The 24,606-nt window shown below is 43.7% G+C and overlaps 1 protein-coding gene across 1 annotated transcript in view; it reads right to left on the reverse strand.

Moving 5' to 3' along the window:
- The window catches only part of srfbp1 (serum response factor binding protein 1), a 307,607-nt gene extending 295,813 nt beyond the window's left edge, over window positions 1-11,794 (reverse strand). Inside the window, exon 1 of the mRNA XM_070883365.1 lies at window positions 11,638-11,794. Within this exon, the coding sequence (XP_070739466.1) occupies window positions 11,638-11,673 (36 nt within the window). The 5' untranslated portion in view covers window positions 11,674-11,794. The remainder of the gene's footprint in view (window positions 1-11,637) is intronic.
- Window positions 11,795-24,606: the final 12,812 nt, after the last annotated feature.

Below are 24,606 nucleotides of genomic sequence, written 5' to 3' on the forward strand. Positions count from 1 at the left end.
CTTCAAAATTAAATTAGCATTATTTTTGAAAACTGAAGTCACGTTAAATGAAACGCCCTTTCTTTCTCTCTCTCCCTCTCTGAGTTCAGGCTCTGTATTTCCATAGTTTAATAAGGTTTGTGAAAGATTATACAACACAAAACAAAAGATGCCATCAAAAGACTCTTTTTAATCTCTCACACACAAAAACACTCTATAAATCTTATCTCTAAAGCTTTAGAAATGGTTCTCTTTTTCAATTTTATTTGAAGAAAAGCTAATTGGCAGAAAGTCTTGGGAGGTAAAGAAAATTATCCATGACTGCAGCTGACTGATGTAGCCTGGAAAATGATGTACACTGTACATGCTCAGATCAAACTGCACAATTCAAATTCATCTCAGAGTCACATCTCTAGGCAAAAATATCAATTTCAAGCCAAGGCTTTTGAGATGCTGAGGCTTTCAAGTAGAAAATGTTAAAGAAGGCATTAAAACACACCCTGTACAAATTTAATCATGTGATTCCAAAATATGTAATTTGTAAATAAAAATGTTAAACCCTTATTTTGGATATTACAAATTTAGGTTTTTAAGGAATAAATACAGCATGAAAAAAAATCAGAAAGCACTGATTGATTTATGGGAAGCTGGTGGCCAGATTGTGCAATCTTTAAGATAGTGTTGCTCTAGTTGTTGTGACAACTTTTAAGATTAAAAATACTTAACAGCGCTACCTACAGGAGTAACAATTACCTGAGTTTCAATGAACTACATGCTCAGTACTGAATATGCAACAGATACAAGTATCAATATTAACCTAGTTAATTCAATCCAGTATAACAACTTATGTCACATAGCTGTGTTGCATCTGTACTATCTGTTTGAAGTTGTGATGTTAAGAAATTGTTTTCACAATTATAAACAGCACACATCTTTGCTCTTGATGTAATTTCAATAAATGTGTTTGTTACTGCCTTAAAGCGCATTTCAGACCATGCAATCCTAGATCTATTGTGACTGGTCAGATATTATGGTACCCTTGCAATATCTTGCTCTCTCCTGCCACCTAGTGGAAATAATATTGAGGGAAAGCGAGAAAAGTAGTTAATGGGCTAGAAATTCGCCAGCCTGTCGATATTTGATTTTTTTAACGTCATTCTTGTGACAAAGTAATAAAAATGTCGCCATTTTTTTTTATCGGGGTAAATTTGGCCAAAAAATACGCCTGTCAATAGTGTGGAAACTGTCGTCCTCGCTAACCTTACCACGTGGCCGATATCCCTAAAAATACAGGGGAGAAAATTTAAAAAATCAGAAAACATTAACAATACCCTTAAATAATCAATCGCTGAAAAAGAATTAAAAAAAACTTCAACTTACCTTTTTTGTAGGTCTTCCCACTTACCGACGTTTCTGAGGCTGCAACACATGCTTTTCTCATGCGTTGGTTTTTCACCGAGTACTGGTTCGCCGAACGGCCAAATTTAGCCGGTCCTATTTTTTACGCATGGCGATCCACTTTTTGCATTAAAATGTGCGTTAGGCTGGCTAATTTCTAGCCTGATAGCTCTTGTTTTTTTTTCATTTTCATGCTTTTATGAACTTTTATAATGGAAAATTACCACTGCACTATTAATTTGCTTAATTACACTGTCAACTCGATTTAAGAAAGGTTGCTTCAAAATGTTGGTTATAACTTGCTAGAATATTAAAATGTTGAACACAGTGCCATTAAAATACATTCAACACTGATATATTAATTAGACAACACAGAAGAGGATCAAAAAGTCCAAATTGAACATCTCGCCAATACAGAAAAATAAAAGGCAGAAGACATCTGAGGAAGAACATAATGATTGCACCCAAAGTTTGAGAAATATAGAACCATAGACATGCATTTTGGATTGATTACTAAGTTCTAAATAACACACAATAGATGTGTTCTTCAAATGAAAATAAAGCCATATTGCCAAACTGGCCAGAAAAAAAAACATCCTTAAATCTGTTGGAGGAAGAAAGCCACCACATCCCCTCACGACCACCATCCAGACTGAACGACTGCTCATGAACATTGGCTTTTTATTTCACCCTATCCAAGTTTCCAACCCCATATCCTCTCCATCACAGACCACATAACATTACCCACCTCTGTCTCTGCCTCACCCCTCCAGACTTAACTATTTCAATGATCTCCTAGCCAGCCTCCCATCCACTACCCCTGTAAACTTCAGCTCATCCAGAATTCTGCGACTTGTAACCCATCATCTCCCCTGTCCTTGCTGATGCACATTTGCTCTTGGTCCCCCAACACGTCCAATTTAAAATTATTTGTTTCAATCCCTTCTTGCCCTTGCATGTTCCTACCTCTGTAACTGCACTTCAAAAGTACTTAATAGGCTGTAAACATAGAAAATAGGTGCAGGAGTAGGCCATTCGGCCCTTCGAACCTGCACCACCATTCAATATGATCATGGCTGATCATGCATCCTCATTACTCCACCCCTGCCTTCTCTCCTTACCCCCTGATCTCTTTAGCCGTAAGGGCCACATCTAACTCTCTTTTGAATATGTCCAACGAACTGGACTCCACAACTTTCTGTGGCAGAGAATTCCAGATTCACAACTCTCTGGGTGAAAAAGTTTCTCCTCATCTCGGTCCTATATAGCTTACCCCTTATCCTTAGACTGTGTCCCCTGGTTCTGCACTTCCCCAATATCGGGACCATTCTTCCTGCATCTAAACTGTCCAGTCCCGTCAGAATTTTATATGTTTCTATAAGATCCCCTCTCATTCTTCTAAATTCCAGTGAGTATAAGCCTAGCCGATCCAGTCTTTCCTCGGTCAGCCCTACCATCCCGGGAATCAGTCTGGTGAACCTTCGCTGCACTCCCTCATTAGCAAGCACGTCCTTCCTCAGATTAGGAGATCAAAACTGCACACAATACTCAAGGTGTGGCCTCACCAAGGCCCTGTACAACTGCAGCAAGACCTCTCTGCTCCTATACTCAAATCCCCTTGCTATGAAGGCCAGCATGCCATTCGCTTTCTGTACTGTTTGCTGTACCTGTATGCCTACCTTCAATGATTGATGTACCATGACACCCAGATCTCGTTGCACCTCCACTTTTACTAATCTGTCACCATTCAGATAATAATCTGCCTTCCTGTTTTTGCCACCAAAGTGGATAACCTCACATTTATCCACATTATACTGCATCTACCATGCATTTGCCCATTCACCTAACCTGTCCAAGTCCCATTGCAGCGTCTTAGCATCCTCCTCGCAGCTCGCCCTGCCACCCAGTTTAGTGTCATCTACAAACTTGGAGATATTACATTCAATACCTTCGTCTAAATCATGAATGTATATTGTAAATAGCTGGGGTCCTAGCACTGAGCCCTGCGGCACCCCACTAGTCACTGCCTGCCATTCTGAAAAGGACCCGTTTATTCCCACTCTTTGTTTCCTGTCTGCCAACCAGTTCTCTATCCACATCAATACAATACCCCCAATACCATGTGCCTTAATTCTGGACACTAATCTCTTGTGTGGGACCTTGTCAAAAGCCTTTTGAAAGTCCAATTACACCACATCCACTGGTTCTCCTTTATCCACTCTACTAGTTACATCCTCAAAAAATTCTCGAAGATTTATCAAGCATGATTTCCCTTTCATAAATCCATGCTGACTTGGACCGATCCGTTCACTGCTTTCCAAATGCGCTGCTATTACATCTTTAATAATTGATTCAAGCATTTTCCCCACCACCGATGTCAGGCTAACCAGTCGATAATTTTGTTTTCTCTCTCCCTCCTTTTCTAAAAAGTGGGGTTACATTAGCAACCCTCCAGTCCACAGGAACTGATCCCGAGTCCATGGAATGTTGGAAAATGACCACCAATGCATCAACTATTTCTAGGGCCACTTCCTTAAGTACTTTGGGATGCTCTGAGGCCGTGAAAGGTGCTATATAAATGCAATTCTTTCTTTTTGGACTGTACTCCAGTGCTCCTCAATCTTATTCTGCACATTGAATCCAGGACAGAAATCTTCTTCTTTCCTCCCTCACCCCTCCCCCAGCTGAATCCCATTTCTTCGCTAAAGATCCAACTTTGTCAGCATTTGGTATTGCGATTGTATTCTCTGCTGAACTGCCTCTATTCCACTAACTGGCCTTTTTTTGCAGGCTCAGTTTCTGCTGCCTTGTTGGGACATTTCACTATGCTGGGCTAGCTGGAATCTGCTCCCATCCTACACTGATTCTAATGCCGTGCTGTTTTTCACGTCTCCATAATTGATTCTCAAACCAGCTCCCTCATCTCCACCCGCCACATCATTTCTCCTTCACCCTCCTCTAGCACCTTGAGTCTTTACTACGCCTGGTCCTGGGTTTCAGTCTCACTGCTACTCACTATACAGGTCCACAAATACTGGTGCAAACTGCTAGCAAGACCACCAAGTACCTCCGGTGGACCCCAGGATGTACCTCTGATGTCTCAAAGACGCCAATTTTCCTTAAGCATCTAATTCCTTCAATTACCACCAGTGTTACAGCTGATTCTGCTCATCAAACAGTTTCTGGATCTATCCCCTCTCCAGAACAGACTCCAAACCTGGACATTGGTTCGTGGACACTCAAGCTGATTCCACCCTGTCCAAAAGTCAACATATCCCACTGTAGGGGTCTCAGACTGCAACTTTGGACTATAATATCATCTTCTCACTTCTGTTTATGACCATGATAATCTCCCCGAAGGTTAGCTATGCCTATGCAACCCAAATTTCCTTTGCGTCCATCTGCATGAATATTTTGGTTGCTGCTCCGGTCTGATGCCATTACTTTTTAATCAGTTTGCTTTTCCTTGGGCCTTCTATCCTCTCTCCTTCCCTTCCCCTCACCTAGCCATACCACCTTTCATTTCGCCAACCCTTATCCCAAACCATCACTACTCCTACTACCCTGTCACCATTCCAGACTTGAATTCTCTTTAAATAAGTCTACAACTACCCTCTATGTCTCTCTTGGCTACCTGTTGAGGAACCCATCGAGGAACTCATTGCTACTCCCCTACTAGTAGCAGCCCCAACTACCTCCTCTTTAGCCGATCATCCCACCCAGTGTGCCCGGTGGGAAGTCAGCTGGAACTTCCTTCCAACCTGGTACAGCCCAAAATCTCTTGAACTCCACTAGTGGATCAACAATCACTGCCCCTTTCTACATTTTAGATTGTCTATTCACTTGGAACAAAGTCCTTGCCATCCACGATCATATTGTGGGTAATTCTATGGACATCCTGGTTTTGAATTAAACTTTAACGGGCGAGAACCTCTTGGCCCTTATCAAAGTCTCCCTGCCCAGCTATATTCTCCACCAATTGCCCTGCCCAAATCACCATGGTGTCTGTGTGGTCCTGATCAACAAGTCACATCTTCTTATTCTCCATCAGTACTGCTCCATCTGAATTAAAATGGCCCCAAAACAAATGTCACCAACAACAATATCTATGATTGTGACTGTAGTGTATTATCCCTCCTTTGGCACAAAGAAAACTAGAAGATAAAAGTATAAACGCTTTACTCCAATAACGTTAATAATGGGTATGTTTTTTATTTAATAAAAAAGGCTAGTTGTGAGCACAAGAGCGAAAGAAACAAACCACACTGATTATGAAACTGTTCCTTTTGTTTATAATTGGAAACAATTTCTATATTATCTCTGTAGAAAAATCAAATTATTTGTATAACATTATCAGTTTCTGTGTTTTTAAAAGTGTTTTGAATACAAGCTAAACAATGAATTTAAGACTTCAACTAAGTTTTATTTTAGAAAGCATGTCAAACTGAGACAGACATATAGACATACAGAATCAGAGATAAACACTGTCACATTGTTTAAATTTTCAATTCAAGAACAAATCAGTTTACAATAGGTGTGATTTTTAGCAGCACTGCAGCAGTCCTGGGCTTTCGTACACTGGGACCAAGGCCTTGGAGTTGGCAGCAATGGGATGAGAGTGCTAGAATTTGGTGGTGTGGAGTTTGGGAGAAACCCCTGTGCTCGCTGACCTACATTGACTCCCGATCCAGCAACACCTTGATTTTAAAATTCTCATCCTTGTTTTCAAATCCATCCATGCTTCACCCCCCCCTATCTGTGTAACCTCCCCCAGTCCTACAACTCTCTATGATCTCTGCGCTCCACCAATTCTGGCCTCTTGCGTATCCCCGGTTTTCATGGCTCCATCATTAGTGGCCGTGCCTTCAACTACTTAGGCCAGAAGCTGTGGAATTCACTCTCCACCTCCATTAAAGACGCTCCTTAAAAACTACTTGGACCAGGCTTTTGGTCACCTGTCCTACTATCTCCTGATGTAGTTCGGTTTCAAATTTTGTTTGATAATGCCCGTGAAGTGCCTTGGGACGTTTTCTTACATTAAAGGCGCTATATAAATGCAAGTTGTTGCCATTTTGAAGAACTGGAAGGTAGCCCAGACTAAGAAAAATAAAGATGTAAATTGGGACGTGGGGCTGGAGAATTTGCAGAGATATGATAGAGCAAGGCCATTCATTGTAAATGATGATAAAAATTTTGAAATCAATGCGCTGGTAGATAGATGCTACACTATAGGGCGATGGCTGAAGTGGACAGTGTCATAGGATACATGCAGTGGTGTTCTGGGCAAGTTACATTTTGTGCAAGGTGGAGCACAGGAGATCACTTAAGAACACGTTGACAAATCTGAGCTGCAGGTGATAAAATTGTAGATATGATTTCATCGGCAATGGGGGTACCATGGGAACCAAGGCAAATGTTGTTTTGGAGGTGAAAATAGGCTGCCTTGGTAATGGACTGGATGTGAGGTTTGAAACTCAGTGTACTATGATTGCACACAGTTCCGCTTGAGTGAGGTGGATGGAATGGAAGACAGGAACTGAAGAAACTGCTTTGGTTTTGCTGATATACAATTGCAGGAAGTTCTGGAACAACCATGATTTAAGGAATAGGGAGCCAAAATCAGAATCTTGAGCACACCAGAGGTGACCATGCAAGTGTAGTAAACCACTGCAAGAAATACAGTAGATATATTGCAAGATATGGGAATGGAACGATGAGTGTGTTCAACCTATCCAAGGCTGCAATGAGACTGGTCACAAGTAGGGATAAGGAGTCATGGTCACAATCATAAGCAACATTTATGTTGTCTATCCATCTAAAGTTAGGTTTGCATTTTGAAAAAGCTTTTTGAGATAAACGCCAAGTTGAAGTACTAGTGGCTAAATCACGGTTACTGTTGAGTATAGGAAGCAATTTGAGATCATGAATTAAGATAATTGAAGAGTATTAGTGTATGCACTATAGTCGGAGCTATCCATTATGGTTTCCCAGGGGAGCAACCAGATTGGTCATAAGAAATAGGAGCAAGAGTATGCCATTTGGCCCCTCGAGCCTGCTCCGCCATTCAATAAGATCATGGCTGATCTGATCTTGGCCTCAACTCCACTTTCCTGCCTGTTCCCCATAACCCTCGACTCCCCTGTAGTTCAAAAATCTGTCTATCTCCACCTTGAATATATTCAATGACTCAGCCTCCGCAGCTCTCTGGGGTAGAGAATTCCAAAGATTCATGATCATCAGAGAAGAAATTCCCCCTCATTTCCATCTTCAATGGGCAACCCCTTATTCTGAAACACGAGGGGAAACATCCTCTCAGCATCTACTTTGTCAAGCCCCTTCAGAATCTTAAGTTTCAATAAGATCACCTCTCATTCTTCTAAACTCCAATGAGTATAGGCCCAACCTACTCAACTTTTCCTCATAAGACAATCCTTTCATCTCAGGAATCGACCTTGTGAACCTTCTCTGAACTGTCTCCTATGCAAGTATATCCTTCCTTAAAATAAGGAGACCAAAACTGTATGCAGTATTCCAGGTGTGGTCTCACCAACACACTATACAGTGTAGCGCCTAAAATCCGGAACCCCCCGGGACCGAAACTGTTCCGGATTCCGATCGTCTTTCTGACATCACGAATCCGGAAACACCCAAGCTCAGGTTCAGGTATTTCTGGATTTTGGAATGTCAGAAGAGGTGGGAGGGGGGGTACCTGCTGAAGAGGTCGTCGGATGGGCCGGCCCCACCGAGGAGGTCGTCGTCGGGCCAGCCCCGCTGAGGAGGTCGTTGTCGGGCGGGCCGGCGAGGAGGCCCTGAGGTAAGAGCAGCGGGGCGAGGCCTGAGGCCGGGCAGCGACGCGACAGAGCCTCGAGGTCGGCAGGGTCGGCAGGTCCGGATTCCGGAACATTTTACGGATTCCGGACAACCCTGCCACCGATCGGTCTGGAATCTGGAACATTCCAAATTCCGGAATTCTGCACCTATACAGTTATAGCAGGATTTCCCTATTCCATTTGGCTTCCTAATTACTCATAACTTATGGTTGGTTACTAGAGTTAGTGGCATAAATTTTTAACTTGCCTCCAGGTGTAATACTGGCATTGTAGATCGGCTGCCCCTTATAGAACCCTCCCAATTTTCATTTTCATCTAAAAATCAGGTTTCTGTAACAAATTATCATAACTGATATCACCATTCTCAATTATCCAATTCTTTCACTGATTCAGTCGCACAGGTACAGACTGCATATGATACAGGCACATGTTTGCTTAAGCATTTTCAGATCCTTCCTCTAATTTATGATTGCCACGTTCTGACATGGATTGCTTACTCATTTGCCCAAAATGCATGGCTGGTATAACTGAGTCAAAGACTGCATGAAAGTCATTGACTGGTGTCAATCAAAATTATTTTAGGGAGATATCTGACTAATAGTCATGTGTGAAATCTTCCATTTGTTTCCTATCCAGAATGTAAATTCCTTTGCAATTAAGCTTCTTTCAGAAAATGCCTTGAAATACACAACAGGTCGCTCAGCATCTGCAAAGAGAAGAGACAGATTAACGTTTCAAAATATTACGTCCTTTCTCCTTACAGATGCTGACAACCCTGCTGTGCACTACACTTCACGCATCTTCTGTTTTTATTTCTGATTTCCAGTACTTCCAGTTTCTTTTTATTTCAACTTTCTTGTTTTGTAAGTGGTAAAAAAAAAACAAGATATGTAGCAAACCTTAAGAGGTCCACCAAGAAATAAAACTACAGCTATGTGACATCACAGAAAGCCTGAACACCAAGGGGCTTACACAGGCCCAATTCACGAGTGGTTTACTTAGGTAAACAAGTTCAACATATTATTTGAAATATGCAATATTTTTCACACCTTATCATTAAAATGCATTTTCAAATTAATTTATATTTCTATGCAAAAACTGGTAAGAGTCCAGATTTTGCAGCTCATAAGGTTGCTGGTTGTCCTGATGTGTCAGCCTTGGCTCAGTGGTACCTTGAGTCAAAACAATAACTTATATTTATATAGCACCTTTAACCTAGTAAAATGTCCCAAGGTACTTCTAAAGAGCGTTATCAATCAAAATTTGACACCAAGCCATATAAAGAGATTAGGTCAGATAACCAAAAGCTTGGTCAAAGAGCATCTTAGGAGTAGAAGCTCGGAGATGTTTATGGAGGGAATTCCAGAGCTTAGGGCCTAGGCAGCTGAAGGCACAGTCGCCAATGGTGGACCAATTAAAATCAGGGATGCACAAGAGGCAATAATTGAAGGACCACAGAGATCTTGGGAGGGCTGTAGGGCTGGAGGAGATGAGAGAGATAGGGAGGGTCGAGGCCATGGAGTGATTTGAAAACAAGATTTAAAATTTTAAAATTGAGGTATTGCCGGACTGGGCGCCAATGTAGGTCAGCGAGCAGAGGGTGACCAGGACTTAGTGCTATTTACAATATGGGCAGCAGAGTTTTGGATGAGCTCAAGTTTATGTAGGGTGGAAGATGGGAGATTGACCAAGGGAGCATTGGAATAGTAAAATCTAGAGGTAACAAAAGGCATGGATGAGGGTTTCAGCAGCAAATGAGCTGAGGCAGGGATGTTACAGAGGTGGAAGTCTTGGTGATGGCGCGGATATGTGGTCAGAAGCTCATCCCGGGGTGAAATACAATACCAAGGTTGCAAATGGTCTTAGTTCAGCCTCAGGCAGTTAACAGGGGGAGGGATGGATTTGGTACATAGGGAACGGAGTTTGTGACTGGGACCAAAGACAATAGTTTTGGTCTTCCCAATATTTAGTTAAGAGGAAATTTCTGCTCTTGGATGTACTGGATGTCGGACAGTGTGACAAATCAGGGACATGAATACAAAAGCAAAATACTGCGGATGCTGGAATCCGAAATAAAAACAGAATTTTTTTTGTTCAGTGCAGTATTGAGGGAGTGCCGCACTGTTTGAGAGACTGTCCTTCGGATGAGACATTAAACAGAGGCCCTGTCTGCCCGCTCAGACGAATGTACAAAAATGCCATGGCACCTTTTGAAGCAGATGTGCTCTCCTGGTGTACGAGCCAATATCTATTCCTCAAGCACAGCTAAAACAGTTCTGGTCTTTTATCTATTACAGTTTGTGGAACCTTGTGCACAAATCTGCCACCACTTTTCACTCCATTACAACAGTGACTAGAATTCAGAAGTATTCCACTGGCTGTGAAATGGTTTGTGATGCTCTGAGAATGTGAAAGATGCTACATAAAAGCAACTTAATTTATCCATTCAGTTATTTATCTCAATGCAGATGCATCTGTCCACATTTATTAACAGCTGGAGCACAGGAAGAATAATGCATCCCATTATCAACAGAATTACATTTAGACAATTTTCAATGGTAGGGGAAAGAGTGCCATGCTGCATCCAGCTCCTTAATACAACTTCCTACTCAAAACCAAAATATCCCAAAACAATGTGTTTATTTGAAAAAAGTTTCATAATCACTGTTTCATCCTTAGAAAAATAAATCTTGAGTTGTTTTTGAAGTGTGTAGCTAGAAGAGATGATTGAACATATTCATTGTACTCAGAGGGTTGTGAATTTTTGAAATTCTCTTACCCCTCGAGTTGTGGGTGCTCAATTGCTGGGTATATTCAAGGCAGAGATGGATAGAGTTTTGGACTCTAGGGGAATCAAAGGATATGGGAATAGGGCTGGAAAGTGGACCCGAGGTGGAAGATCAGCCATGATCTTACTGAATGCTCAGTAAGGCTCGATGGGCCAAATGGCCTACTCCTTCTCCGATTCTGTTCTTATGTGCACAAGATGGATAGTAAATGAAATATAATTTATTTAACCATACGATATCGTTCGTCAGGAGGTGTAGTTTCCACCAGCTAAATACTGATGAGTTTTAGGGTACTTTTACGCTATAAAATGCGATCAAAGTAAACATGCAGTTCTCCCGCTGGCTGCACTTGGCAATATAAATGTGCCAATTTACTTTGACGACAGCGAAGCCGCACTTTCCCGTGAGCCTTATTAGCCGTTGGCCCCTGCGTTTCTGCCCTCGTATCGGATGCAAAATGAGGTAGCAATGCAAACAGATCCAGAAGGTGATATAGCGCCATGCTCTTAAAATCTGTGAACTTAAAAGGGGCTTCAAAATAATCCAGTCACCCGCCGCCGCCGCTCAATATGGTAAATATAAATTAGCCATAACCAGGTGAGCGCTCTCCGCGAATTTAACAACGAGGCCCGTGCACTCACCTCATTGTTGACGTTCACCGGCGCCGCCGCCGCCATGCTGCCCGGAGTTCGCGCTGTTGATCGGAACGCTGCCCGGAGCTCGCGCTGTTGATCGGAACGCTGCCCGGAGCTCGCGCTGTTACTCTAAAAACGCTCGCGTTCCGGTTCTAACTTCCACGCCGACGGCAACTCAGTAGGGTCAATCAGAACCGTACTGCTTTACTTGCGTTTCCTGCACTGTCAAAATAATCGACTTTAGAATAAGGGGGGTGGAGGGAGATACTTTTAACAATAGAAAAAAAACAGAATTAACCTATGGTTTTAAAATATTTAATTTTATTCACTCGAATTACAAGTAACGTCAAAGATCAGGGTACCTGCTGTAATTTTTTCCATTTGTGTTGCACTTTCTCCTGGTTTCTCTCCAGCATGTAAAACGTTTATTCCCATACAAATCATATGGGGGAAAAGAGGTCATGTGCAGCTGGACCAGGTGTGAGTGGCAGAAACCCTTCCTTGAAGAACATCAGTGAGACAGTTCAGTTTTACAACAAAATAACAGCTTTCATGCTCATGTATTCTGCCACATACTCCGTTACCTAGCCACTGACTCCATCCTTCTCCCTAGCATCTGTCTGAGGCTGAACCAAACTGTTTGCAATCTTGGTGTCGTATTTTTGAGCCCGAGGGATGAGCTTCCGGTCACATATCCACACCATCACTAAGGCCGCCTATTTTCACCTCCACATCATCGCCAGTCTCCGCCCCGCCACAGCTCATCCGCTACTGAAACCCTCATCTATGCCTTTGTTACGTCTAGACTTGACTATTCCAACGCACTCCTGGCCAGTCTCCCACGTTCTGCCTTCCATAAACGTGAGGTCATCCTAAACTCTGCTGCCCGTGTCCTAACTCACACCAAGTCCCGTTCACCCATCACCCTTGTGCTCACTAACCTACATTTCTCCGAGTTAAGCAACGCCTAGATTTTAACATTCTCATCCTTGTTTTCAAATCTCTCCATGGCCTCACCCCTCCCTATCTCTGTAATCTCCTCCAGCTCCACAACCCTCGAAGATATCTGTGCTCATTTCATTCTGGCCTCTTGAGCATCCCTGATTATAATTGGTCCACCCTTGGTGGCTAAGCCTTCTGTTGCCTAGGCCCTAAGTTCTGTTATTCCCTCCCTAAACCTTTCCGCCTCGCTACCGCTCTTTCCTCATTTAAAACGCTCCTTAAAATCTACCTCTTTGGTAGTCTGCCCTGATATCTCCTTATTTGGTTCGGTGTCAAGTTTTGTTTCATAATGCTCCTGTGAAGCACCTTAGGATGTTTTACTATGTTAAAGGCGCTATATAAATACAAGTTGATGTTGTTGTCAGATTTATTGTGTTGAATTTCATGATTTAAAATCATAGAATGATGTTGCACAGAAGAAGGCCATTCGGCCCATTGTGCCTGTGCGCTGGAGTGGTATTGAAAATAATTATCTCCAGGTTAGTAGTCGAGGACCATAACCACTACACGACCAAAACTAACTGGTTTACTTATTTGAGACAATAAGCTTTTCTGTAATATTTAATATTTTCTAACTGGTTTCAACAGGGGTCATTTGGAAAATAGTGCACATAATATCATTAGGTTTAGAGTAGTTATGGAAAAGGAAATGGAACAATCAAAAGTACAAATACTCAACTGGAAGAGGGCTAATTTCAGTGAGTTGAAAGGGGATCCGGCCCAGGTGGATTGGAATCAAAGATTAGTTTGTGAATCAGTAAATGAGAAATGAGGGGCCTTTAAAAAGGAGATAGTTTGGGTACAGACTAGACACATTCTCATGAGGGGGAAAGGAAGGGCATCCAAATCTAGAACTCCCTGGATGACTAAATATATAGTGATTAAAATTAAACAGAAAAAAGGAGGCTTATGATACTTTTCAGGTTCATAATTCAGTAAGTAACCAAGCCGCATACAGAAAGTACAGAGGAGAACTGAAAAAGGAAATAAGAGGGACAAATAGAGTGTATGAGAATAGATTAGCAGGTCACGTAAAAGGGAATCCAAAAGTCTTTTTATAAACATATAAATAGTAAAAGGGTAATCAAAGGAAGAGTGGTGCTAATTAGGGACTAAAAAGGAGATCTACTTGTGGATGCAGAAGGCATAACAGGTATTAAATGAGTACTTTGCATCTGTCTTCATTAAAAATGATGCTTCTAATGTCCTCTTAGATGCAAAATTGGCTAAGAGACAGAAAGCAGAGAGTATTTGTGAACAGTTGTTTCTCAGACAGGAAGGAAGTGTGCAGTGGTGTTCCCCAGGTGTCAGTATTAGGACCACTGCTCTTTTTGATATATATTAATGACCTGGACTTGAGTATACAGAGCAAAATTTCAAAGTTTGCAAATGACATGAAACTCAGAAATGTAGTAAACAGTGAGGAGGCTAGTAACAGACTTCAGGATGACATACAGAGTTGTGAAATGGGAAAACATATGGCGATGAAATTTAACATGGTACAATTTTAAATTGTTTGCTGCAACAGAGAGACGTGGGGGTGTTTATACACAAATCTTTGAATATGGCAGGACAAGTAGAGGAAGCTGTTAAAAAAATATATATATGCGATCCTTGGCTCACCATTCCCCTCTCTGACAGCTTCCAACAAAGGTTTCTCTGGCTTCTCAGCGTAGATTTGCACTAATCTGGCATCTGATCCAGCGCGGCGCCATCTACAGGGGATCTGTGGCGTCAGTGAGCAGGTGAAGCTACAGCGACACTCTTCAACTAGTCAGAGTGAAGAATACTCACTGAGACATGCAGGGCGAGAAATTGGTTTACCCCTGATAACGTGCGGAGGGATTGCAATGTGCGATCAACTTGCGCCCATTCAGAGGAATGCAGGGAGCATGCGAACTTTGTGCTGCTTGCTCATTTCCATGATTGTGGCATTCAGTCCAGTGCTGAACGTGCTGCTGAGTGGCTGAACAATCAGCAGGGGGCCCAAGTTTGTGGGAGACTAACACCAATTAAAGCTAGCCTGCACTAATTAAAGGCAGTCTGCACCTCTTAAAGTGGAGGTACATTCTGCCTGCACCAGCTCATTGAACTTGTTGGGGCAGACAGTGAACAGCAATTAATGTTGGCCCAACAGGGAAGAAAGTGTGCACCAAGGTTCTCCGATGCAGCATTAATGACCTTGGTGAAGGAGGTGCATAGGAGGAGGGAGGTGATGTTTCCACAGTGGGCCAGGAGGCCCTCTAGGCAACAGTGTAAAATAAAATGGGAACAGGTAGTCGCGGTGGTGAATGCCAGCAGTGTAGACCAGAGGATGTGGATGCAGTGCAGGAAGAAGTTTATTGACTTCACATGAGTGGTCAAGGTCAGTGAATTAATCTTCAAATGCCATATCCGACCAACTGCACTACGAGCCTCACACACTGCTAAATGCACCTCATCACTCACCTACCAACAATCTCTATCAAACATGACTCATACCTCCTATTCAGAGCTTCACCTCTCCCTCACACACAGCTGCAAGCCTCATACCTACATCGCACAGATTGCACACACAGCCGGCTATTCAACCATGACACGCACATCACCCAAACACATTGCACCACACTCACTGACACACTTCCCTTTCTCTTGCAGGAAAAGGTGGCTTATAACCGGCATTAGTAGCACCTAATTGGTGGGTGACAGGTGCGCCTGCATAACCTTACCTCCATGGAGGAGATGATGCTGGCCATTATTAGGAGGGGCATGGCTGAACCTGTGGCCAGCGGTGGGTCTGAAAGAATACAAGATACTGGTATCCTTATATGTAATCCTCCTGCTCAATTCCCACTCCCCCCTCATCCCACAATCACTTCTAATTTACAAGCTGCACATAGTGTAAGTATGCACCTCTTTCTTTATCCCCTCCTCCATCCACTCATCGCAACCCTACCCTTGTCCTTTTCTCATGACCCAAGAAATGCAACTTGCCCAGCCAGTGGTTGAAGAAGAAGGAGAGGAGAGTGATGATGAAGAAAAAACACCATTACTCGATCTGACACTCTGTCATGCATCTAACCTGTTCTGTTCCATTAGAATCTTATACATTTCTATGAGATCCCCTCTCATCCTTCTAAACTCCAGTGTATAAAGGCCCAGTTGATCCAGTTGGTTGAATTCCTGGGGAGGAAAATTGCTGCTGACGGCATCCGGCCCACAGACGCGAAAACCAAGGCCATCAAGAATGCACCCAAGCCGCAGAATGTGATGGAGCTGCGTTCGTTCCTGGGTCTACTCAACTACTTTGGTAACTTCCTACCTAAATTGAGCATCTTATTAGAACCACTGCACATGCTGCTAAGAAAAGGCGACAACTGGGTGTGGGGTGCATCTCAAGAAAGAGCTTTTGAGAAAGCCACTAATATGCTTTGCTCTAACAAGTTGCTGGTACATTATGATCCATGTAAATGTTTAGTATTGGCCTGTGATGCTTCGTCATATGGAATTGGTTGCATACTCCAAACAGCTAATGAGTCGGGTAAACTTCAACCAGTCGCATATGCTTTAAAAAGTTTGTCTAAACCGGAAAGAGCCGACAGCATGGTAGAGAAAGAAGTACTAGCCTGTGTGTATGGAATAAAAAGGTGAATCAGTACCTGTTTGGTCTTCGGTTTGAACTGGAGACAGATCACAAGCCGCTCATTTCACTGTTCTCTGAAAACAAAAGTATCAATACCAATGCTTCGTCCCGCATCCAGAGGTGGGCGCTGACATTATCCGCTTATGATTATATCATTCGCCATAGACCTGGCACCGAGAATTGTGCCGATGCTTTGAGCCGCCTGCCGTTGCCCACACCGGAGGTGGAAACACCACAACCGGCGGACCTATTGTTAGTTATGGGTGCTTTTGAGAATGAAGGAACCTCTGTCACGGCTCAACAAGTTAAGACCTGGACCAGCCAGGACCCGATTTTATCGTTGGTGAAAAGTTGTATCCTCAAAGGTGATTGGTCTGCTATACCCAAGAAAATGTGCAAGGAGACCAAACCTTACATTTGTCGCAAAGACGAACTGTATATTCAGTCGGAATGTATACTGGGGTAATCGTGTTGTGATGCCCAAGAAAGGGAGAGAGAAATTTGTACGTGAGCTACATAGCACACATCCCGGCATTGTAATGATGAAAGCCATCGCCAGGTCTCTGTATGTTGGCCGGGAATTGACTCTGAGCTGGAATGATGTGTGCGTCAGTGCAACACTTGCATGCAGCTCAGCAAAGCACCAGCAGAATCGTCACTGAATCTGTGGTCGTGGCCGTCCAAACCATGGTCCAGGATCCACATAGACTTTGCAGGCCCCTTCCTGGGGAAGATGTTTTTAGTTGTGGCGGATGCATATTCGAAGTGGATAAAGTGTACAATCATGTCATCCAGCACATCCACAGCTACCATTGAGAATCTCAGTGTCATGTTCGCGACACATGGTCTGCCTGACATCGTTGTTAGTGACAACGGATCGTGCTTCACCAGTCAGGAGTGTCAAGAGTTCATAAAACTCAATGGTATCAAATATGTAAGGTCAGCACCATTCAAAATGCATCCAATGGGCAAGCAGAACATGCTGTCCAAATCAGAAAGCAGAGTATGAAGCAAGTAACCCAAGGGTCACTGCAGACCCGCCTGTCATGCATACTGCTTAGTTACAGGACAAGACCGCACATGCTTACCGGGATCTCGCCTGCTGAACTAATGATGAAGTTATGACCAAGCTATCTCTTGTATCACCCTGACTTGAATAATCATGTTGAATATAGAAGACAAAGTCAGCAATGGTATCACGATCGCCCAGCTGTGTCACGCGATATTTCTGTAAATGATCCTGTATATGTTCTGAATTATGGTTAGGGTCCCAAGTGGATCACCGGTACTGTCATGGCCAAGGAGGGCAACAGATTATTTATTGTCAAGCTCAAAAATGGGCAAACATATGGATCAGACAAAAGCTGCGGAACACAGACGAACCGGAACAGTCGGAGGAAGAGACAATCGATGGCCAACCAACCTATCCCCAGTCATCAGAGGACTCAGTGGTCATCAGTGAATCGGGACTTTCAATCACTGACATGTTCAATGAAAATGGACTTTCAATCCCTGACATGGCTATTGCCACTCCCACCAGTTCAGCCACCCAGCCACCAGTCACAACAGACTCTGAACAGTCACCCAAGGCTGGAGTTGAACTGAGACAGTCAACCCGGGAGCGTAAAACACCGGACCGTCTCAATTCGTAAAAAACTGTGTTAATATCTCAGAGAGGGCATTGTCATGTATGTACTTTTGGGATCACTAGCCACTAGATGGCGTCACTGTTGGAGGCCATTGGGCTGTACGCACATGTGTGCAGCCCAAGTATAAAAGGCCAGCCATTTTGTATAATTAGTCACTTTGGGCCTTAATAAAGCAGAGCCAAGGTCATAGGTCTTGGAGTTAAACAGTACTCAGTCTAACAGTTATTGCATACACAACACACTCACAGTCACCAGCTCAGGTACTGGCACTGCAGAGACTTTAAAGGGTAGCTTAGAGGCTGGATCTCCACATGGTGAGTCACCAGGCGTGAGTGGCCTGCAGCCAGAACAGGCCACTCATGCCCAATGCTCCTACACAGTGCTACCCCAGTGGCTTCAGCATGCCTGGTGGAAAGCTGTCAACTTTCAATGTGAGACACTGCAGATTTACTTGCAGGATGACCTTAAGGAGCTGGTAGCTGGGAGTGTGAAATTGAGTGACAGTGTTTCCCCTTCTTCTTCACTCTCCTCTCCCTCTTCTTGTTGACCCATTATTTGGGCAGGCTGTATTTCTTGGGTGTCTGAAATGAGGAACGCACAATGGCAGGGTTGTGGTGAGGGGAGGGGGGAAAGCAAGAGGTGCATGCTTGCACATGTGCAGCTTGTAAATCAGAAGAGATTATGAGATGAGGAGTAAGTGGGATGTAAGAAGGAGGATAGTGTATGAAGATATCGGCATTTGTATTCTTTCAATCCCGCCACTGGCCTCGGGTTCAGCCATGCCCTTGCCAAAAATGGCCAGAATAATCTCCTCCAAGGGGTGAGGTGAAGCTAGGAATGTGAGGTGAGCCTCGTGTTTGGTAGAGATTGTTGGTAAGTGAGTGATCGGAGTGGGGTTGTGCATTGAGGCTAGTGGTACAGTTGGTAGGAAACGGCTTTTGAAGATGCATTCATGGAACTTGACCACTCGTCTGAGGTCATGAAACTTCTTTGGGCATTAGAGCCAAGTCCTGGGGGCGACACTGGTGGCAGTGACAGCCTTGGCGATCTGGTTACAGATCCTTCTTTCTGGAAGGCCTCCTGGCCCCTGTGGGTAGAGCACCTCTCTTCCAGTGTTCACCTCTGCACAGAGGCCTCAAGTGCCGAGTCTGAGACCCTGGGTGTCCTTTCCCTGGCCTGTTTAGCCATTTGGGTTTGTGCTGAAGGACTTTTAACATTTTTCTTCACCAGAAGGCACCTCATCTTTAAGAGGTGCAGACTGCCTTTAAGAGGTGCAGGCTAGCTTTAAGTAAAGCGAGCCTCACGCGAACATTATGTACTTCGACTCACTGCTGAGCACACAGCCTGTCAGCAGTGTGTTCCGCACTGGGCTACGCATGGTAATCATGTAAAGTAGCAGGCTGTACGTATTCAATAGGATTGGGCAGATCGCGTATCATGTCTGACTTGTGAATATTTTAGAAATGTTGTAGGACAGATAGTAATAATTGTTCTGCTAAGCCTGATTATTAACAGTATTCTAGTTAATTAGAAGTCTCCCTTCTGGTTTGGCATGGGATCTCTTGGCTTGGGCTTGGGCAGACTGGGGTTCCTCTGCACTGCACTTGTGCTGGTTCAGCAGGCCCTCAGGAATTTTGAGGGCTCTGATTCTATGATTCAAAATTAGAGATGATGTGAAATAGATGACAGTGATTGAGAGACAATACAAAATAATAATTTTGTGAATTAAATGGACCATGAGTACCTGCTATATAGTAAAATTAATGAAAAACATTATGTAGCATGGTTTATGAGAAACAAACTGATGAACTACAAATAATAAAACTGATGAAATACAGATATTGAATGAGGTATTAAGCAGTGTCACTCTATGATAAAACTAATGAATAATCTCACAAATGAAGCTGCTAATAGGATAGAATACTGTGCAAAGTGCCTAATGAGATGGAAGACTATAACAAATGGGAGTGGAACTATGAAATATATAGGTGCAACAAACGATACATATGAAATGACTAGATGAAATGCTAGGTGATCTAACTGGTGAAAGTTTTGTCTCCAGTGTTCCCGAGACAGAGCTTATCATGCCAGGAACACATATTGGAAAGTTACATACACGTCCCAACCTCCATGTGATTTTCTTATAATTTATATTTACTGATTCTATTATTATAGACTCCTTACTGTATTTATCATGTAAATTGAATTTATCTTTTTTTTCTCGCTTGTATCTATTTACGTGCGTATTTTGGCTGCCGCTTCAGACCCAAGCCATTTGACTTTTTTTTACACTTCCTTCTCTCGTTTCTTTCTCTCTTTTCCTCCCTGGTCAATATCTAATGTCGACATGCCAGCTCTCATCTATCCTCCCTCATATACTCTGTCCTCAAAATCCATATGCCAACACTTCATACTCTTTAACCCTCCTACTTTCCTGCTGCCGTCCCAGACTTGACTCCCTTTTAGACAAGTCTGCAGCTTCATTCTATGCCTCTGTTGGCATTCTCCGAAGGGCCCATTGTGGCATTCGTCGCTGAATCGTCACAAGCAGCAACCCCAACTGTCCCATCCTAATCTCTCACGGACCTTACCGCCCAGCTTGCCCTGGGAAGGCTAACCTTGCAAATCTCCTCCCTGTCCAACTCATTCCTCCAACCAATGACCATGTGTATTCAAGTAGTAGATCAGTCATCATGGATGATCTCAAACTCTCCTTACAGAGTGTCCATTCTCTTTCAAACAAGGCCCGTGCCATCCATGACCTTATCGTGGATGACTGCATTGACATCATGACACTAACGGAAAATTGGCTGAAGGATAATGACACACTACCTTTAATCGAAGCCTCCTCTCCCGGCTATACCTTCCACCACTTGCCCCGCCCAGACCACTATGGTGGGGGTACAGCTCTCATCACTAAATCACACCTTGGTCTGTTCCGCTACTCCTCCGGCACTTACTCATCTTTTGAAAATCTCGCCTTATTCCACTCATCTAACCTCTCATTCAAAATTCTCGTTCTTTACCCCCCACCCAAATGTGATAAAAACTTTATCACGGATACACCCTCACTGCTTTCCTCCCTCAGCTTTTGCACCGAGTGACTTCTCATCCTCGGCGACTTCAACCTCCATCTGAATTCATCTTGCTCTCTCTCCTCTGAGTTCACAACCCTCCTGTCCTCCCTTAATCTCTCTCTCCATGTAAACTCCTTCATCCATATTCACGGTCAGCCCTTGACCTTGCAATCTCTCGTGGCTTTTCTATTCCAACTGTATCAATTAAACATAAAGCCATCTCTGACCATTTCCTTGTATCACTCTCGACCCATATTCCCCTTCCCCAATCCAAAACTACTTCCTTCTGCATCCACCCCTGGAAAAAACTCTCTCCAAACTATTACAAATGCATTTATCAATTCCAAACTGTCCAATCTTTGGCCCTCTTTTAACAATGACATTTCTGCAGCCACCGATCTGCTCAACCACACCCTCACTATCACCTTTGATGCCCTAGTACCTATTAAAATGAATACTCTCTCCCACCCTGGCCGTTCCCCCAGTTACAGCCCTCATCTTTGCTCCCTGAAGTCAAAAGGGTGCAGACTTGAACGGATGTGGCAGACAACTGGTTTAGCCATTCACCGCCAGATCTGGCTGGAACACAAAAAACACTATCGGTTCCTACTCTTGTCTACAAAAACTGCATACATACATGACAATGTCCCCTTTTAATATATTAGTAACAGGCTTTTTACAAATTGAGATGGTCCGGGGCTTTCCATTCCTGAGTTGATTGTCTCAGTTCAACTCCAGCCTTGGGCGAGTGTTCTGAGTCTGTTATGACTGGGGGCTGGGTAGCTGATCTGATGGGAGTGGCAATGACCATGTCAGGGATTGAAAGTCCAGATTCATTGATGACAGCGGAGTCCTCTAATGACTGAGGGTAGGTTGGTTGGTCACTGATTGTGTCTTCCTCAGACTGTTCCGGTTCATCCGTGTGCCACAGCTTTATCTGATCAGCATGTTGCCTGATGTTTGCCCATTCTTGAGCTTGATGATAAACACTCTGTTACCCTCCTTGACCGTAACAGGGTGATCCACTTGGGATCTGGACCATAATTTAGTACATAAACAGGATTGTTAACAGAAATGTCGCATGACACAGCAGCGCAATCATGATACCACTGCTGACTTTGACGTCTGTATTCAACGTGATCGTTCAAGTCAGGGTGGACAAGAGAGAGTTTGGTCTTGAGACCTCTTTTCATCAATAGTTCAGCAGGGGAGACCCCGGTAAGCACGGGGGCGTCTTATTCTGTGACTAAGCAATATGCATGACAAATGAGTCTGCAATGACCCTTACTCTGCTTGATGGTTTGGACAGCATGCCCTGTTTGGCCATTAGATGCGGGTTTGAATGGTGATGACCTCACATGTTGGATACCATTGAGTTTCATGAACTCTTGAAACTCCAGACTAGTGAAGCAAGATCCGTTGTCGCTTACAACGATGTCGGGCAGACCATGAGTGCCAAACATGACACGAAGGCTCTCAATGGTAGCTGTGGATGTACTGAATGACATAATTATACACTCTATCCACTTGGAATATGCATCCACCACAACTAAAAACATCTTTCCCAGGAAGGGACCTGCAAAGTCGATGTGGATCCTTGACCATGGTTTAGATGGCCATGACCACAGACTCAGCAGAGATTCCACTGGTGCTTTTCTTAGCTGCATGCAAGTGTGGCACTGATGCACACATGATTCCAGATCAGAGTCAATTCTAGGCCACCATACATGAGACCTGGCAATGGCTTTCATCATGACAATGCTGGGATGAGTGCTATGTAGATTATGTACAAATTTCTCTCTGCCTTTCTTCGGCATAACAACACGATTACCCCACAATAAACAATCTGACTGAATGGATAGTTTGTCTTTGCGACGGTTGTAAGGTTTGGTCTCATCATCCATTTGCTTGGGTATGGCAGACCAATCACCATTAAGGACACAACGTTTCACAACCGATAATATCGGGTCCTGCTGGTCCAGGTCTTAACTTGTTGAGCCGTGACAGGGGTTCCTCACTTTTAAAAGCATCCATAACTAACAGTAGGTCTGCAGGTTGTGGCATCTCCACATCCGGTGTGGGCAACAGCAGACAGCTCAGTGCATTGGCACAATTCTCGGTGCCAGATCTAAGGCGATTGACATAATCATAGGCAGATAATGTCAGTGCCCAACTCTGGATGTGGGACGATGCATTGGTATTGTACCTTTGTTTTCCGAAAACAATGAAATGAGTGGCTTGTGATCTGTTTCCAGTTTAAACCGAAGACCAAACAGGTACTGATGCATCTTTTTAACCCCATACCCACAGGCTAATGCTTCTTTTTCTACCAAGCTGTAGGCTCTTTCCGCCTTTGACAAACTTTTAGAAGCATACTCAACAGGTTGTACTTTACCCGACTCATTAGCTTGTTGGAGCACGCAACCAACTCCATATGATGAAGCATCACAGGCCAATACTAGACGCTACACAGATCATAATGTACCAGCAGCTTGTTAGAGCAAAGCAGATTAGTAGCTTTCTCAAAAGCTCTATCTTGAGATGCACCCCAATCCTAGTTGTCGCCTTTTCATAGCAGCATGTGCAGTGGCTCTAATGAAGTGCTCAATCTGGGTAGGAAATTACCGAAGTAGTTGAGTAGACCAAAGAACGAACACAGCTTCGTCACATTCTGAGGCTTGGGTGCATTTTTGATGGTCTTGGTTTTCGAGTCCGTAGGCCTGATGCCATCAGCAGCAATTTTCCTCCCCAGGAATTCGACTTCCGGTGCCACGAAGACACACTTTGAACATTTTGTCCAGATGATGTAGAACCTCTTCCAGGTGGTTCAGATGTCCTGCGGTGTCATGGCCTGTGACCAGGATGTCATCTTGGAACACGACGGTTCTAGGGACAGACTTCAGTAGACTCTCCATGTTCCTCTGAAATATGGCTGTAGCCGAACGAATTCTGAAAGGACGCCTGTTGTAAATAAACAGTCCTTTATGAGTGTTGATGCATGTAAGTTTCTTTGACGTCTCGACCAGTTTCTGTGTCATGTAGCCCGACGTCAAATCCAGTTTAGTGAACGACTTCCCCCGGCTAGCATTGCAAACAGGTCATCAGCCTTCGGTAACAGGTATTGATCCTGTTTCGAAACTCGGTTGATCGTAACCTTGTAGTCTCCACAAATCCTGACTGTGTCATCACTATTCAACACAGGAACAATGGGGCTGGCTCATTCGTTAAACTCAACTGGTGATATGACCCCTTCACGCTGGAGTCTGTCCAGTTCGATTTCGACCTTCTCCCTCATCATGTACGGAACCGCCCGAGCTTTATGACGGAAGGGTCTTGCATCCAAGTCCACGTGGATCTGCACCTTGGCTCCCATGAAATTGCCAATGCCTGGTTCAAACAGCGAGAGGAACTTGCTCAGCACTTGAGCACATGGAGTATCATCCTCCGATGACAACGCTTTGATATCGTTCCCATTCCATTTGATTTTTTCTAGCCAATTCCTGCTGAACAGCATTGGACCATTGCCTGGAACAATCCATAACAGTAAATCATGAACTGCACCATCATACGACACCTTGACTACTGCACTGCCAATCACCGTTATGAGTTCTTTAGTGTACGTATG

The sequence above is a fragment of the Pristiophorus japonicus genome, chromosome 1 (assembly GCF_044704955.1).
Source record: "Pristiophorus japonicus isolate sPriJap1 chromosome 1, sPriJap1.hap1, whole genome shotgun sequence".
In the NCBI taxonomy this organism is placed as follows: Eukaryota; Metazoa; Chordata; class Chondrichthyes; family Pristiophoridae; genus Pristiophorus; species Pristiophorus japonicus.